Genomic DNA, 15,438 nt, shown 5'->3' with positions numbered 1-15,438 from the left:
TTTTTACCCTTCAACCAAAAACAACCTCCATAGGGGTAAAAAAGAGACAAATACAATGAGAACTTACCACACAATGTAATATAACACCAAAAAATTGAAGAGAAGACACCATATCAGAAAGAAAATTATGCACTAGGATTGTATCATATATAGCCAAAAAGAACATACACAATGAATTTAATTTTATACAATGACAGAAAATCAAAGAAATATAAAAAAATATTATGAACAACATATCTCAAAATTGTAGTCCACCTTACCTTTTTTTTTCTATTAATATACCGACATACTATTTAAATATAACAAAATATTATTTAATATAGAAGAAAGAATTACATAATTAACAAAACTAAAACGGGAAGCAACAAGAAAAAAATTGTTAGCTAAATTGTGACTCACTCTTTCAATAATACGTTCATCTAAATGTCAAAATAGCACTTTCAAATGTATTAGAACCATATTGTACCATCATATAGTTTCATGCAATAGAGAAGACTAAGAAAATTTTCGAAAAAAAGGTTGAAAATATGAATTCTTGTACTTTTGAATGCTCTTAATTTGTGTTGTTATTTTCTTTCTCCATGTCTTAAATATCTATACATTTTAATAATATGTGGAAGATGAAAATAATTCAAGTTAATTAGAAAGGCTAAAGTAACATATGAAAGTTCAAAAAGAGTGATCTTTTCATTTACCATATTCATTGTAATTAATGTAAGTTAAATAGTGCCTTCAAAATTTAAAGCTGAGAAAACCTTTCAACTTCATTAATTAAGTGATGCATGAATAAATAGGAGTAACAGACTTAAGAAAATCTCATCGTTTGTTTTACTAATTGAAAGTCATTGACTGGATAAATTAAAACTTTCTCCCTAACTTTAAATACTTAAGAAAATTAAATAGAAGGATATGATATATACATATCATTGTGTAATTAAAATATTTATATTTAATTAAACAATAAATTAAATTTTAATTTAGTAAAAGGACAAACTGGTAATTCAACTTTTCACTATAGAGTTTTCCTCTTATGATAATATACTAGTTTCAGACACGTGCGTTGCACGTGTATTCCATGTTATTTTTTTATATTCATTATAACAATTAGAATTATACATGTACATGCATGTGACAAATAACAAAATGCGACAATGACTAATAAAATTATAAAATTGTGACAAAAAATCAAATGAGAAATCTTATTTTAATGTATAAATTTATCAAAAAACTCTAAATTTAGAACTTTAGATAGTAATTAGCCAATTTGCATTATATATAGTCACAAAAGATTAACTTTAGCCTAAATAAAAATACAATTAAAACAATCATAAATTTATGGAAAATCAAATTAAAGAAGTTTAATCACAATAACATCAAATGAGAAATCTTATTTTAATGTATAAAATTTATCAACAAATCGTAAATTTAGAACTTTTGATAGTAATTAGCCAATTTACATTATATATAGTCACAAAAGATTAATTTTAGCCTAAATAAAAATACAATTAAAATAATCAGAAATTTATGGAAAATCAAATTAAAGAAGTTTAATAGAGAGAAATCACATATACTAAATAAACAAAGAAAAAAACATGCAACAACATACACATTCTTTTGAAGGCTCTAGTCATAACAATATGTATATGGAAAAAGAAATACAAAATCTATATATATTTTTTGAAATTTTTGTAGACACTTCTCCCATTAACAATTATAATTCAAGAGACTTCTTCATTTAGTTAAAGTATAAATCAAATAAAACAATGATGATATAAGTGGCACTATTTAAACTATAGAATGAAAAAAAATAACCTCAGTTAGGATACTCATGAAACAAATATAGATGTATATGGAATAAAAATAGGATAATTAGATGGTGTAAGTTATGAAGATATATATTATTCCTTATCACAATGAAAAGAAAAAATACAATAACTGCAACTATTATTCAAAATAATAGTAGTAATTAAAATTGCATCAAGTAATTTGTCAAAACTATTATCTATGAAACATTGAAAATCTTTAGTGAGCATTGATTATGGATTTTATATATTGATTTAACTCAATGGTCTCATAATAAAATAATTTATGTTTTAGTATAAAAAAAAATATTTGAAAAATTGGAACTATTTTAGTCGTTAAAGGGTAGAAATGCCTAATATTTATTTATGAATATTGTCTTTCAATTTTTTGACTTTAACCAATTTTTTAAATATTTAGTGTGGCATATAGAATGATTACTACTTATAAATAAATATTTTATAATATTTTGATTTAACACATGATAAAATGATAATCCAATTTTATACTATGTTGTTTAATTTTTTTTTTTTACCCTTCAACCAAAAAAAGCTCCATAGGAAAAAAAGGGACAAATACAATGAGATCTTATCACACAGCGTAATATAACACCAAAAGATTGAAGAGAAGATACTATATCAGAAAGAAAATTTATGCATTAGGATTTTATCATATGTAGCCAAAAAGAACATACACAATGAAATTATTTTATACAATGACAGGAAATCAAAGAAATATAAAAAATATTATGAACAACATATATCAAAATTGTAGTCCACCTTACTTTTTTTTTTCTATTAATAGACCGATATATTATTTAAATATAACAAAAAATCATTTAACATAGAAGAAAGAATAATATAATTAACAAAACTAAAACGAAAAGCAACAAGGAAAAATGTTAGCTAAATTGTGACTTACTCTTTTAATAATACGTTCATCTAAATGTCAAAATAGCACTTCCAAATGTATTAGAACCATATTGTGCCATTATATAGTTTCATGCAATAGATAAGACCAAGAAAATTTTCAAAAAAAAGGTTGGAATATGAATTCTTGTACTTTTGAATGCTCTTGATTTGTATTGTTATTTTCTTTCTCCATGTCTTAAATATCTATACATTTTAATAATATGTGGAAGATAAAAATAATTCAAGTTAATTAGAAAGGTTGAAGTAACATATGAAATGAAGTTCAAAAAAGTCATCTTTTCATTTACCATATTCATTGTAATTAATGTAAGTTAAGTAGTGTCTTCTAAATTTAAAGCTGAAAAAACCTTTCAACTTCCGTAATTAAGTGATGCATGAATAAATAGGAGTAACAAAAAGACTTTAGAAATCTCATCCTTTGTTTACTTATTGAAATTCATTGATTGGATAAATTAAAAGTTTCTCCATAATTTTAAATACTTAAGAAAATTAAATAGAAGAATATGATACATACATATCATTGTGTAATTAAAATATTTATAATTAATTAAACAATAAATTAAATTTTAATTTAATAAAAGGGCAAAATAGTAATTCAACTTTTCACTATAGAGCTTCATGCTTATAATAATACTAGTCTTCAGAACGTGCGTTGCACGTTTATTTTAAACTATTTAATATAAATTTTGTACTACAATCAATAATTTGTAAATGGTACATATATAGTATTGTACATGTTCTACACCAATAATTTTATAATATCCAAATAAGTAACATCTATTTAATTATTTAAACATAAACTTCTTTATATAAATAGAAAACATATCTAACTTAAAATGAATAAGAAGAGAAACATTATAAAAGAACATTTAAAACAATTATGAAAATAACTTTCAAAAACTGACATATTAACATACTTTAGTAAGAAGATCAGATGAGATTTCGCGCGGTATCATTATCCATTTTACAAATTCATTATTAATTTAAAAATTGATTTACTACTATGGTTTATATATGAACTAAATGCTAATTGGCTGAATTTTTTTTGAATGTTATAAAACAATAAAGAATTGTTTTATTATTCATTCATCTCCTATATTTGCGTTTATATATATATATATATATACTTTATAAATTTTTAGCATGTTAGTTTTCATATAAAGTGTGCGTAACATTCTATTTGATAACAATAGTAACATTTTATTTGGTAGAAGAAACAAAAACAATGGTAGGTAAATAGATGAGTCAAAGATATCAAAAATACTTGTGAATGATAGTGCTTTATCGACCAAGAACTCATATTTTAAATTGTTTTAAATTTTTAATAGTGTGTTTTTCAAGTTCGTTATTATTCTCTCTTAGATACTATAGTTATTGTATAATTATAACAAAAAGTACCGACATGCTCGATTTTTCTTTTTTTTGTTAACCATCTGGCATTGGAGAAAAATATACAAACCAAATAGATTTTCCCCTTTAATTGATTGTTCCTTTGTTCTTCACCAATTCTTTTATATTTTTCTTTTGCCTTAATACACTCTACAGATAGAAATGTTATTCAAACTCCACAAACAGAACAAATGAATAACTTATGAAAATTATGATAGAAACATTTGAAAAGATAATATACTTGTGGTGCTCCACTTAAACGAATGCCTAAGATCCTAATAATTGTTGCCTGCAAAAAAAAAAATATTTGGTGATGACATTCACATAAACAAATGCCTGAAATTTTAATAATATTACCTGAGATCTTTCTGTTACCTACAAAAAAAATTGAAATTTTCTGTGATGATATTCACTTAAATGAATGTCTGAGATCCTAATAATTTTACCTGAGATATTTTTATTGCCTGCACAAAATATGAAATTTTCAGTGATAATATTCACTTAAATGAATGCCCAAGATCTTAATCATTTTACCTGAAATCTTTCTGTTATCTGAAAAAAATAACATTTTGAATGATGATATTTGGATATCGATAATGATCCGTAACTGCATATAATCTCAAAACAATTATGATTAAAAAAAATTATCACAACGCAAACATGATTGAGTTTGTTGATGTTGTATAGACTTGGGGAGAAGGGTCAATTTTATTTATAAATATTGGGGAAATGCAATAGATGACCAATTTGCATAACAAATTTGTGATGAGACTTTTGCATAAAGTAACTATATCGGTTCTAATATTGCTTCAAATTATGAGTTTTAAGTGCATATTAAAGCGGTTATAATAGTCATTTAAGGTGAAATTAATGATGGCTTGTTATTGCAACGTTTATTTATATTTTATTTATGAGTCCTTTAAATACATTTATTAGTAGCGATGAAACAAAAAGAATAAAGGTAAAGGTGCAAATGATCGTTCACATATTACACAAATTAAAATTAAGGAAAAGTACAAAAAATAATAAAAAAGATAATTAATAATCCTAGCTTTTGAGAGGTGCCACATCAACAATCTTATATCCAGATTTATATAGATATATAGATTTTCATTTTTAGGTGACTTTAAATAGGAAAATTTTAGGTGAGGGGAGATGAAAGGAAAAAATAAAAGAGACCTATCAGTTTTCTAATAATTTTGTAACCTTTAGTCTTCACCTTTAATTCATTGAACAATATCATTAGAAGTCTTTTTGTCTTCTTGATAATAATTGTTTCTAACAATTTAATATTAATTAACCATCACATAAATAAATTGTAACCGGAAGAATTTGATAAATTTGATATTGCTTAATGTTTAATCCTCCCTTATATTAATTAAAATTTACTATTTAATATTTAGTTAACAATTATTAGACGATTAATATTTTTATATGATATAGGGACAAAATGTAATCTAATTTTTGCCTAATATTCCTTCCATGTTTAGTATATTATTATTATTATATTATTATTATTATTATGATGCTTATTATATGATATGATAGAGATTAAATTAAATATACATATAGATAATAAATGATAAATATTATTAAATTAGATATTTTAATTAGAAATTAATCTAAGGAAGTACAAAAGTTATTAATATTTTTATTATTAAAATGAGACAATTTAATATTTAAATAACTAATTAAATGTTAAATAATTAATCAAATTTCAATTTAGTACAAGGTCAAAATGGTAATTCAACTTCACTTTAGAGTTAAGCATATTTAATATTTAATTAATTAGATATTTTATTACTTTTTAATTTAATATAGGGACAAAATAGTAATTCAACTTTACACTTTAGAGCTTCATGCTTATAATAATATATGATTGTAGTGTTCTGCATGCTGAATCCTCTACTATTCTATGTTCTTTCGAAAGTGTGTTAATTATTATATTGTGCGAAGTTGAGTATTTTCTATTCGCTGGAAAAAAACCTTCCTCTGCGGAGGCCTTGTCCTACATCTTATCTTTTAAATTGATTATACTTTATATCTCACACAAAATGACAATAAGAACTTTTGGACATCAACTCTCAAATAAACGAATAGAAGATACATACAATTATTCCCCCTTCTTTTTCATTCTCTTCGCAATTAATTTTTTATTTTATTTCTCAATCGATATTAATTGATACTTTAAAATTAGATTAATCTAAATTTACCTGAAAAAATCACTTTGAGAGATGAAATATTTTGTTTTATTAGAGACTCTCTATATTCACAATACGACTTTATATATAGCTAGAACACTTACAACTCAAACCATCAATATAAAAAAAATTCTGCTTGAAGCTCCACCCAAAAATGAATAGTGCACGATTTAAAAACGTTTTTTAATAAAAACGACTTTATATTTAAAAAGAGTATTTATCAGTTTATCGCGATTGTTGAAATATAATAATAGTGCACTTTGAATTATTAGTTAATTCTGCACCAAACACTGAAAAACAGAGGAAATTTTTTGAAAAGGACCATTCCCCAATTCACATTAAAGAAAACAGAGTCATCACAGTAGGCGGCAGCTTTAAATCAACGCAACTTCTAGAAAAACCCATCAATTTATCTCCATTTTTTCACAGATCTTGAACCAAACTTAGTAGCAGCAGCAGCAGCAGCGGAAGCAGAAGAAGAAGAAGAAGAAGATGTCGTGGCAAACGTATGTTGATGATCATTTGATGTGTGAAATTGAAGGTAATCATCTCACTTCTGCTGCTATCATCGGTCAGGATGGTTCCGTTTGGGCTCAATCTGCTAATTTTCCTCAGGTCAAAGGTTTAATTTTTACGGGGTGTATTAGCTCTTACGGGGACCGTAGTCATTAATCCAAATAGTCAAGGTCAGAGTGTCCCCAACAGGCTTCTCAGTTGATGCAGTTTGATGTCAGCGTGTAGCGGTAGAAGTTCCACATTGGTCCCTGTAATAGCTTGGTAGAAGTTGATATCTTCATCTAAAGACAGTACAAGAAGTTGATATCTCCCCGTATGACTTGTCTTTATGCAAAACTGGTATTTTTGCCACAGTCAATAAATAGGAAAACTACTGATTTAGCATGAGTTGGCAATCGAATTGTTGTATATACTTGTAGAAAAAAACCTGAATATTGTTATTTCTTAAGCTTTTCAGTTGTGCTTGTGTTTAAATTGCATGATAAAAATTGGATTTTTAATTATGAAGTTGATAGTTTGGTGGATGTATGAGGTCGTTTGGTGTTAGTATCTTTTTTCATGGTTCATACTAAGTTAATAAATTTCTTCATTTACTAAACTATTCAATGTCATTCCTGTGTGCGAAGGCTTGTTGGAAGCAATGTAGAGTTTGCACTGACAAGAAACTAACTTGGTGAGCTTGTCATTGATGGTGTTCTTTTTTTGGCAGTTTAAACCAGAAGAAATAACAGCCATAATGAATGACTTTGCTGAACCTGGAACACTTGCTCCAACTGGTTTACATCTTGGGGGAACAAAGTGTATGGTGATTCAAGGGGAGGCAGGAGCTGTTATACGAGGCAAGAAGGTACGAGACCCTGGTTTCCTACTATTGCCTTGCAAGTAGTCTTCTTGTGAAGTAATGAGTATCTTTAATCTAAACACGGCACAAGTCTCAGGTTTGAACCCCGAGAATAAAAAAAGTTTACTATCCTTGTCCAAAAAAAAGTTGTCATAAACTCTCACTTGAACCTTTCGAGATGCTAAAATAAGCTTAACTTTTGTGGCATTTATGCTAATGTTGTTGGTACAAAAACACTTTTTTTCTTTTTATTATTACCTCTCTCCATAAGATGATCCACTCGTTTCAACTTAGATCTGTGAAGACCAATTCAAATAAATATTGTTGAATTGTGTGACCATCTTATTAAGTGGCTAGACTTTTATTTACATAATTATGTCTCAGCACACACCCCTCATGTGTGTATCTGATCCTTTTTCATAGCTCAAACACATGGAAATGCTTCTCGTCAATGAGTGACAGTATTTGAACTTACGACCTCTGCCGGTGCGGATACCATGTTGGAATTGTGTGACCATCTAATATAAAGTTTGAATTGTTAGAGAACACACTTTTGTTTTCTTAATTATTTCTGAACAAAGACCATTGAAGTGTCAATCTTCTCTGCTGTAATCCATGAAAGTAGATTACACGATGCGTAAACGAGATACTGGAATTTAGCTCAGATTATATGATGAAGCCCCCTCATGACAACACTTACCTTCTAAAATTTTTCATCCTGACTAGGTCCTGCATATTTTCAGGGTGCCGGTGGTATCACTGTTAAGAAGACTAACCAGGCGTTGATCATTGGAATATATGACGAGCTGATGACTCCTGGCCAGTGTAATATGATTGTTGAAAGGCTGGGTGACTATATCATTGAACAGGGTCTCTAGGCATGTTGGTAAGTTGACCTCTTAACCTCCTTTTCATCCTTGGTACCTTTTGTGAAGAATTAACCCAAGTAGTGGTCCATTCAATCGCTTAAACTAAAAATAGTCGGCGGATGTATAATATGTATCTAACCATGTATAATCGACATATACCGGCTCAGAAAAGTAAACAGTGAATCCGACCAGCTATTCTCTCCTTATACCTTGCTTCATTTCTTTGGTGCTTTTTTACCAAGCTTATACTAAGTTAATTTCTTTTTTGCAGTGTATTCTTATCATACATAATTGAGGCCATGAAGAAGTGTTGTGTGCTGTAAAGGGGAGAATATCAATCTCTTCTGTGTATCATCTATGCTGTCATTATAACATTTTTCTCTGTGTTTCCTTTTGAGCTTTTGTCATTGACTTACTGGTTGGTTATAACTTATATATAATGGAATGGCTTGTATTTGGATATTTGATCTTTGATTTAGATTGACATTTTTGGTAATCTACAGAAAATGAATACACAGTATAATATACGGGTTCAACAGAATCCAGTAGTTTGCTCCGTATATATGTTAAGAATCTACAATGTATACACATATGTTTAATGTCAATGGACTTGGCAACAGTTTGAATTCATAAAGTTGAATCTTAAACACTTCTACCCCTTTTATAAAATGGGCAAAATATGGGAGCTTTTGGCAAAATAAAAACTTACCTCTAGTTGAATTTTACCATACAAAACTTCCAATCATATGATTAAGTGATAGTTTTATAAATTCAAATATAAATCATATAAAATCATATATTTATTGATTTGATGTATAGATTTAATGCAAATAATATTTTACCATCAACTTTTGCTCGTGATAAAATTCACAAAAACAATAAGTTCATGACATTTTAGTTCTTAGGAAATCATATTAATAATAGCTAGAGATACAAATAAATAAATAAAACAAAAACAAACAAGGTAGTAGAATATTAATTTGTTGGAGATAAACGAATTCATGTATATGGGGTGTTAAATAAATATACATTATTGTTGTTTGATATTCATTTTGAAGCTCGACTAATTCAGATTCACATTATGAAGTCACTCATGAGAAATGTTTTATATTAGTCTCATTAGACCATACATCTATTTTTGCTATATTCAGTCTCCAAATAATGTAAGGACTTAAATTGAATTATTACATTAAATTATTAGCGCCGCATAAAATTATTCCCCTTTTAGAGTGGTTATTAATGTGTAAAAGAAAAACTCTGTTATAGCTATTTATGTATTCATAGAGTTGGATATAGTAAAATAAGAAATTAAAAGATTTCGTTGAAATTGTCCGTTAAATTTTTTTCGAAAAAGCTAATAAAAGTTCTTCTCTCTATCGCAATAATATTCATGTTTACTATCAACGAATATTTCATCCTAAAAAAATCGGAGAAAAAGCAATGGTGAAACTCCACCATACTACTTCAAAATGAAGCAAATATTTATTATAAGTATAATTAATTAATATACAAAACCATCATAAAGGGAAAACATTTTAAAAATAATTTGATTAATAAAAGAACTTTTCATTTTTATAAATAAAATTAAAAATATAAAAAAAGTCAAATTAGTTTCAATTAATTGATCTTTTCGCCCCTATATTATATATATATATATATATGAAAGACCAACAAAGAATAAAGCTGTGATTCCAGTCCAAAACGGTTCTACGGCGGCATTTTCTCTCATTCTCCCGCCACAGTCACCGCTGCTTCTCATCTCCGATCCTCCGCGTAACGACGGCAAGTTCTTCATCTCTGCCGTGCTAAGGTGAATGTGAAACAGTTTACTGATCGACTCGTTTTCTCCACTCACATTTGCCGCTTTTCTCCTGAATTCTGTCCATTTCATAATATTATACACACAGATGTAACAGTACATTTCTTCTCTCTGTAAGTGTAATCGTTTCTGTTTTCGCTGTAGATTACTAGAACTAGATGTGTTATTTATGCTTTAATTTGTATTTTTGCTCTAGTTTACTAGATTTTTGGATGTTGTTTTGGTAATAGAGTAATGTAGCACTCAAATTGTTCTGAAGTTCATAATACGCACTCATATAGCTATTGATATTTTTTTCTTCGAATTTTTCGGTGTATATTAGTGATATAAATGTAGCTATACATTATGTTTTTTGTTTCTATTTTGGCGTAGATTACTAGATTTGAGGCTGTGATTGATCTTCTCTGTTACTCGTTTTAGTGATGGAATAAATTTAGTACTCAATTTTCATAATATGCACTCATATAGCTATTGATATTTCTTTTCTTTGAATTTTCGGTGTATACAAGGACTGTATATGTTGCTGTATGTTTTTTGTTTTTATTTTCGCTGTAGTTTACTAGATTTGAGGCTGTGATTGATCTTCGTTGTTACTTGTTTTGGTGATGGAGTAATGTAGCATTCAATTTCTTCTGAAGTTCATAATACGCACTCATATAGGTATTGATATTTTCTTCTTCACAATTTTCGGTGTATATTACTTCTATATATGTAGCTGTACAGTATGTTTTTTGTTTTTATTTTCACTGTCGATTACTAGATTTGAGGTTGTGCTTGATCTTTTCTGTTACTCACTATAGTGATGTAATAATGTAGCACTCAATTTCTTATGAAGTTCATAATATGCACTCATATAGTTGTTGATATTTTTTTTCTTTCAATTTTAGGTGTATATTATGACTATTTATGTAGCGGTACATTATGTTTTTTTTTGGCTGTAGATACTAGATTTGAGGCTGTGCTTGATCTTCTCTGGTACTCGTTTTGGTCATGGAATAATGTAGCACTGAATTTTTTCTGAAGTTCATGACACACACATATGGTTATTGATATTTTTTGTTCATCTTTTCCCTGTATACTAGACATGTAGCTGTAAATATCTTTGTGTGTTTCTGTGTGTGATTATTTATGTTTTTTTTCCTATTCTTTGGTGTAGATTACTAGATTTGGATGTGGTTGGTCTTCTCTATTCCTTGTTTTGGTGATGGAATAGTGTAGCATTCCATTTCTTCCGAACTTCCTGTTACACACACACACATAGTTATTGATACTTTTTCCTCACTTTTTTGCTATATGTTTCTAGAGATGTAGCTTTGATTTGGTTTGTAAGCTCAGTGTTGTGGTGATGGAATAATTCAGCGCTTCATTTCTTCTGAAGTATGTCTATGGTTGTATTCATTTGCTGACGTTTAGGTCAAGATATGTTGCCTTTTAATGTTAATTTTTGAACGCTTCGAGTATTTTCTTGATTTGTTGTTTATGCTGATTCCATTTTTACTGAATTTTGGTGTTGTTAGAGCTGACAGCATGTTGGTTAATCGGAGATTTCTGCTTTGATTTCTTATGTGTATTACTGTGGTTTTGGTTTTGTAAACTTAGTGATGTGACCTTTGAAAAGAATAGTTAGGTCCAAAGTCCATTTGACATGGACCTTGGGCCATGTACCTTGCTCACGCTTACATTGACGTGAAAATATGCGCTATGTTAATAGGTGCTCTGTATTCTCCGCCATATTACTTTTACATGTTTGGTTTTCGCTATCCAATCCCAAGTCGGAACCTCTGCTTTTGTGATTCTGTTCCATATAAGCCCCGCGTAGGTGCAGTTTCATTTTTATGCAGGAAAGGTGTCTAGTTAAGACCGCTCTGATCTTTTCAGTGTTCCTTGTACATAGTTGTTGACATTCTATTTTAGTCCACTTCCTTGGCGATAGTGGAATCCCCGACTAGGAAACTTGCCTAGCTCAAAGCCCGTTAACTCCAATAGTCTCTGCCTCATTTCATCCTTCACTCCTGCTAGGTTATATGCTGTTGTTGACATTCTATTTTCATCATATACTGCATTTTATTGTGTTTGATATCACTATTAGCTGCTGCCTTGTCAAACTCATAACTTTTGTTACATTGCTTTTATTGGTAACTAATAGATTTCATTGATTACCGAGTGACAGATATTACAATTTCAGCATTACTATCTATAACAGTCTGTTTTTCTTTCATTTTACAAATGCAGTACAATTGATAGCCTTGTATATCTTTCCTCAAGTGAAGAACTGTTTAATTGCTTCTGTAACCTCATGATTAGTAATCTGCCAGTTCTTTTTGAAGAATAGGGCATTATATTCATCAACTCCCGGGGTTTTATCATCTCCAATTGAGTTTAATGATCTCTTTGTCTGAGACTGACTCTTTTAGCAAGAGTTGTATTGTCTTGTTGAGCATGATTCAGTTTTGGACCTTCCTTCGTAACTTTCTTGTTCACTGCTACTACACTTGGAAGAGCAGTTCCCATGAGTGATCTATAGAAAGCAATGATTTCCTTCTTGATATCCTCAACATCTACCAACTTTCCTCCTGCAATTGCATTTATCTCTTTGATTTGTTTTTGTTGTCTCCTTTTTTTCGTAACAGCTTATAAGTAACTAGTATTGGAATCTCCAAGCTTTATCCAGGTAGCTCTTGCTTTTTTTTAATTATGCTTTCTTCAATTAGACTTCATTTCTCTCCAGTTGTTGGATAGTATCGCTTTTCAGTGTAGCTAGGATATCTGAGTAATTTGGCGCTGCTCTTGCTTTGAATTTCTTTCAGATTAGTGTAAGATTTCTTTAGGATCATCCCATTGATTTAAATCTAGCTACATAATACCCATCTTCATGTAAAAGATGTCAGGCTCAGAGACTTTATTTCGGTTTTGGGCTATGTATTTAGACTTGTAATTATACCCTGGAGTATCACCCACAACGTACACAATAAGGTCAGCTTTCCACTTGTTGGTTTCCTTTTCCGTTTCCCTCTTCACAAGTTTAACCCAGCTCAGTTAGGATCTGTCTGGATTATCTTCAACATCAGGGATCGGAACAGTGTGTGCATGCTACTGTTTCATTGATGGGATCTGAGTTTGTATCATCTGCGGTTTCAATTATATGTTTAGTTATGAGTTACTGTTTGCAATATGAATTGAAGCATTCTGTTTCTTTCTTTTACCAACATGAACATACTTTTTTAATTTTAGAATGGCCAAAGATTGACTAGTTTGTATCCTTCCATCTTTTTTTTTCCTTTTCTAGATTCTCTATGGACCAATTGAAGTTTCAAATAGATGAAATACTAAATAAACTAAAAGAAAGAAGTACCGGTCAATCTGACCTTTTCGAAATGATCAGTAAATTGGAGCAAGCAAAATCTTGTTTGCTTGTTGAAGGTAAAACATCACTCTTAGTTTAAGTGTTTTTTACTTGTCAATACAGTCTTTATTAATATCTTTGATTTTTATAGCTATGGTGGCTGGTAAGGTGGCTCTGCAGGTGGCTGGTGGGGTGGCTGATGACCAGCATGTGGCTGGTGGGGTGGCTCTGCAGGTGGCTGGTGGGATGGCTGATGTTCTGCAGATGGCTGGTGGGATGGCTGATGTTCTGCAGGTGGCTGGTGGGATGGCTGATGACCAGCAGATGGCTGGTGGGATGGCTGATGTTCTGCAGGTGGCTGGTGGGATGGCTGATGACCAGCAGATGGCTGGTGGGATGGCTGATGTTCTGCAGGTGGCTGGTGGGATGGCTGATGACCAGCAGATGGCTGGTGGGATGGCTGATGTTTTGCAGGTGGCTGGTGGGATGGCTGATGACCAGCAGGTGGCTGGTGGGATGGCTGATGACCAGCAGGTGGCTGGTGGGATGGCTGATGTTCTGCAGGTGGCTGGTGGGATGGCTGATGACCAGCAGATGGCTGGTGGGATGGGTGATGTTCTGCAGGTGGCTGGTGGGATGGCTAATGACCAGCAGATGGCTGGTGGGATGGCTGATGTTTTGCAGGTGGCTGGTGGGATGGCTGATGTTCTGCAGGTGGCTGGTGGGATGGCTGATGTTCTGCAGGTGGCTGGTGGGATGGCTGATGTTCTGCAGGTGGCTGGTGGGATGGCTGATGTTTTGCAGGTGGCTGGTGGGATGGCTGATGACCAGCAGGTGGCTGGTGGGATGGCTGATGACCAGCAGGTGGCTGGTGGGATGGCTGATGTTCTGCAGGTGGCTGGTGGGATGGCTGATGACCAGCAGGTGGCTGGTTGGGTGGATAATGATTTAAGATGGATGTATTCATGGGACTTGTGTGATGATGAGACATTTGTTTGGATGAGCCCTGCCCCCATCCCTTGGTTTACCAAAGATCTGGTTAAAGACATTGAACATGATTCTCTAGATATCAATCTTACTCTAGGTACCATCTTACTGAATGCGAGTCCTCCTACGTGCTTCTTAAAGTCGCCAAAATTCTCTTCGGTAGGCATGCCAGTCACTTTGACAAGTTCAAAGTTAACTGACATTGTCACCTGTCCAGCGGTGCTTATGATTGCTGGGGAAGGAACCAGATATTCCATACATTGGCCAGTATTAGGGCACAAGTTTGTACGTCATTCTACGATTCGTTTGTGGTATCAGTGGAAATCATTTCCATTTGGCTGGAAGCACAAGCTTTTTATTACCATTGAGTCAGGTGTGTATTGTTTAGTTTATGAATGAATATGTTCTAAATTTCATAATTTCACTCTTAACTAAAATTTTATTTCTATGTCTGCAGTGTCTGCAGAAGCAGGTCCTTCTAATCAAACCACTGGGAGAAAGAGAAGTAATATGCAGTAATTGAGAATGAAATTGGGATCTTCTTATTATCCTCTTGTGGGAAGACTGATATACCCTGATGGGGTTTATAATAGTAAAACAAATGACTGTCAATTTTAGTTTGATATGTAATGGTTAAAACACTTATGACTTGCCATTACAATCTCATGTTCAATTTCACAAAAAATTTAGAAACTAGACTAGGGGTTCAAATTTATCAATCTTGCAAATGCACAGCACTTT

General features: G+C 31.0%; 2 protein-coding genes across 2 annotated transcripts; both read left to right on the top strand.

The window, feature by feature from the left end:
• Positions 1-6,662: 6,662 nt before the first annotated feature.
• Positions 6,663-9,010, top strand: LOC101250660 (profilin-like). The gene is made up of 4 exons (XM_069290775.1): positions 6,663-6,937; positions 7,548-7,685; positions 8,423-8,565; positions 8,820-9,010. Exons 1-3 carry the CDS (start codon positions 6,815-6,817, stop codon positions 8,555-8,557), a joined length of 396 nt encoding a protein of 131 aa, XP_069146876.1. The 5' UTR covers positions 6,663-6,814; the 3' UTR covers positions 8,558-8,565; positions 8,820-9,010.
• Positions 9,011-10,200: 1,190 nt separating this feature from the next.
• Positions 10,201-15,412, top strand: LOC101254761 (uncharacterized). Its single transcript, XM_004251369.5, has 4 exons — positions 10,201-10,358; positions 13,654-13,787; positions 13,862-15,070; positions 15,155-15,412. Exons 2-4 carry the CDS (start codon positions 13,661-13,663, stop codon positions 15,214-15,216), a joined length of 1,398 nt encoding a protein of 465 aa, XP_004251417.3. The 5' UTR covers positions 10,201-10,358; positions 13,654-13,660; the 3' UTR covers positions 15,217-15,412.
• Positions 15,413-15,438: the final 26 nt, after the last annotated feature.

The sequence above is a fragment of the Solanum lycopersicum genome, chromosome 11 (genome assembly GCF_036512215.1).
Source record: "Solanum lycopersicum chromosome 11, SLM_r2.1".
NCBI lineage: Eukaryota > Viridiplantae > Streptophyta > Magnoliopsida > Solanales > Solanaceae > Solanum > Solanum lycopersicum.
Note: the sequence above shows the minus strand (reverse complement) of the source record. Positions and strands in the feature narration are given on the sequence as shown.

Bases quoted from the DNA above. Each gene is read 5' to 3' on its own strand.
- LOC101254761 (XM_004251369.5), top strand. From the start codon at position 13,661: ATGGACCAATTGAAGTTTCAAATAGATGAAATACTAAATAAACTAAAA. The intron at 13,788-13,861 runs GTAAAACATCAC...TGATTTTTATAG, and splicing joins ATCTTGTTTGCTTGTTGAAG to CTATGGTGGCTGGTAAGGTG. The intron at 15,071-15,154 runs GTGTGTATTGTT...CTATGTCTGCAG, and splicing joins TTTTATTACCATTGAGTCAG to TGTCTGCAGAAGCAGGTCCT.
- LOC101250660 (XM_069290775.1), top strand. From the start codon at position 6,815: ATGTCGTGGCAAACGTATGTTGATGATCATTTGATGTGTGAAATTGAA. The intron at 6,938-7,547 runs GTCAAAGGTTTA...TTTTTTTGGCAG, and splicing joins AATCTGCTAATTTTCCTCAG to TTTAAACCAGAAGAAATAAC. The intron at 7,686-8,422 runs GTACGAGACCCT...GCATATTTTCAG, and splicing joins CTGTTATACGAGGCAAGAAG to GGTGCCGGTGGTATCACTGT.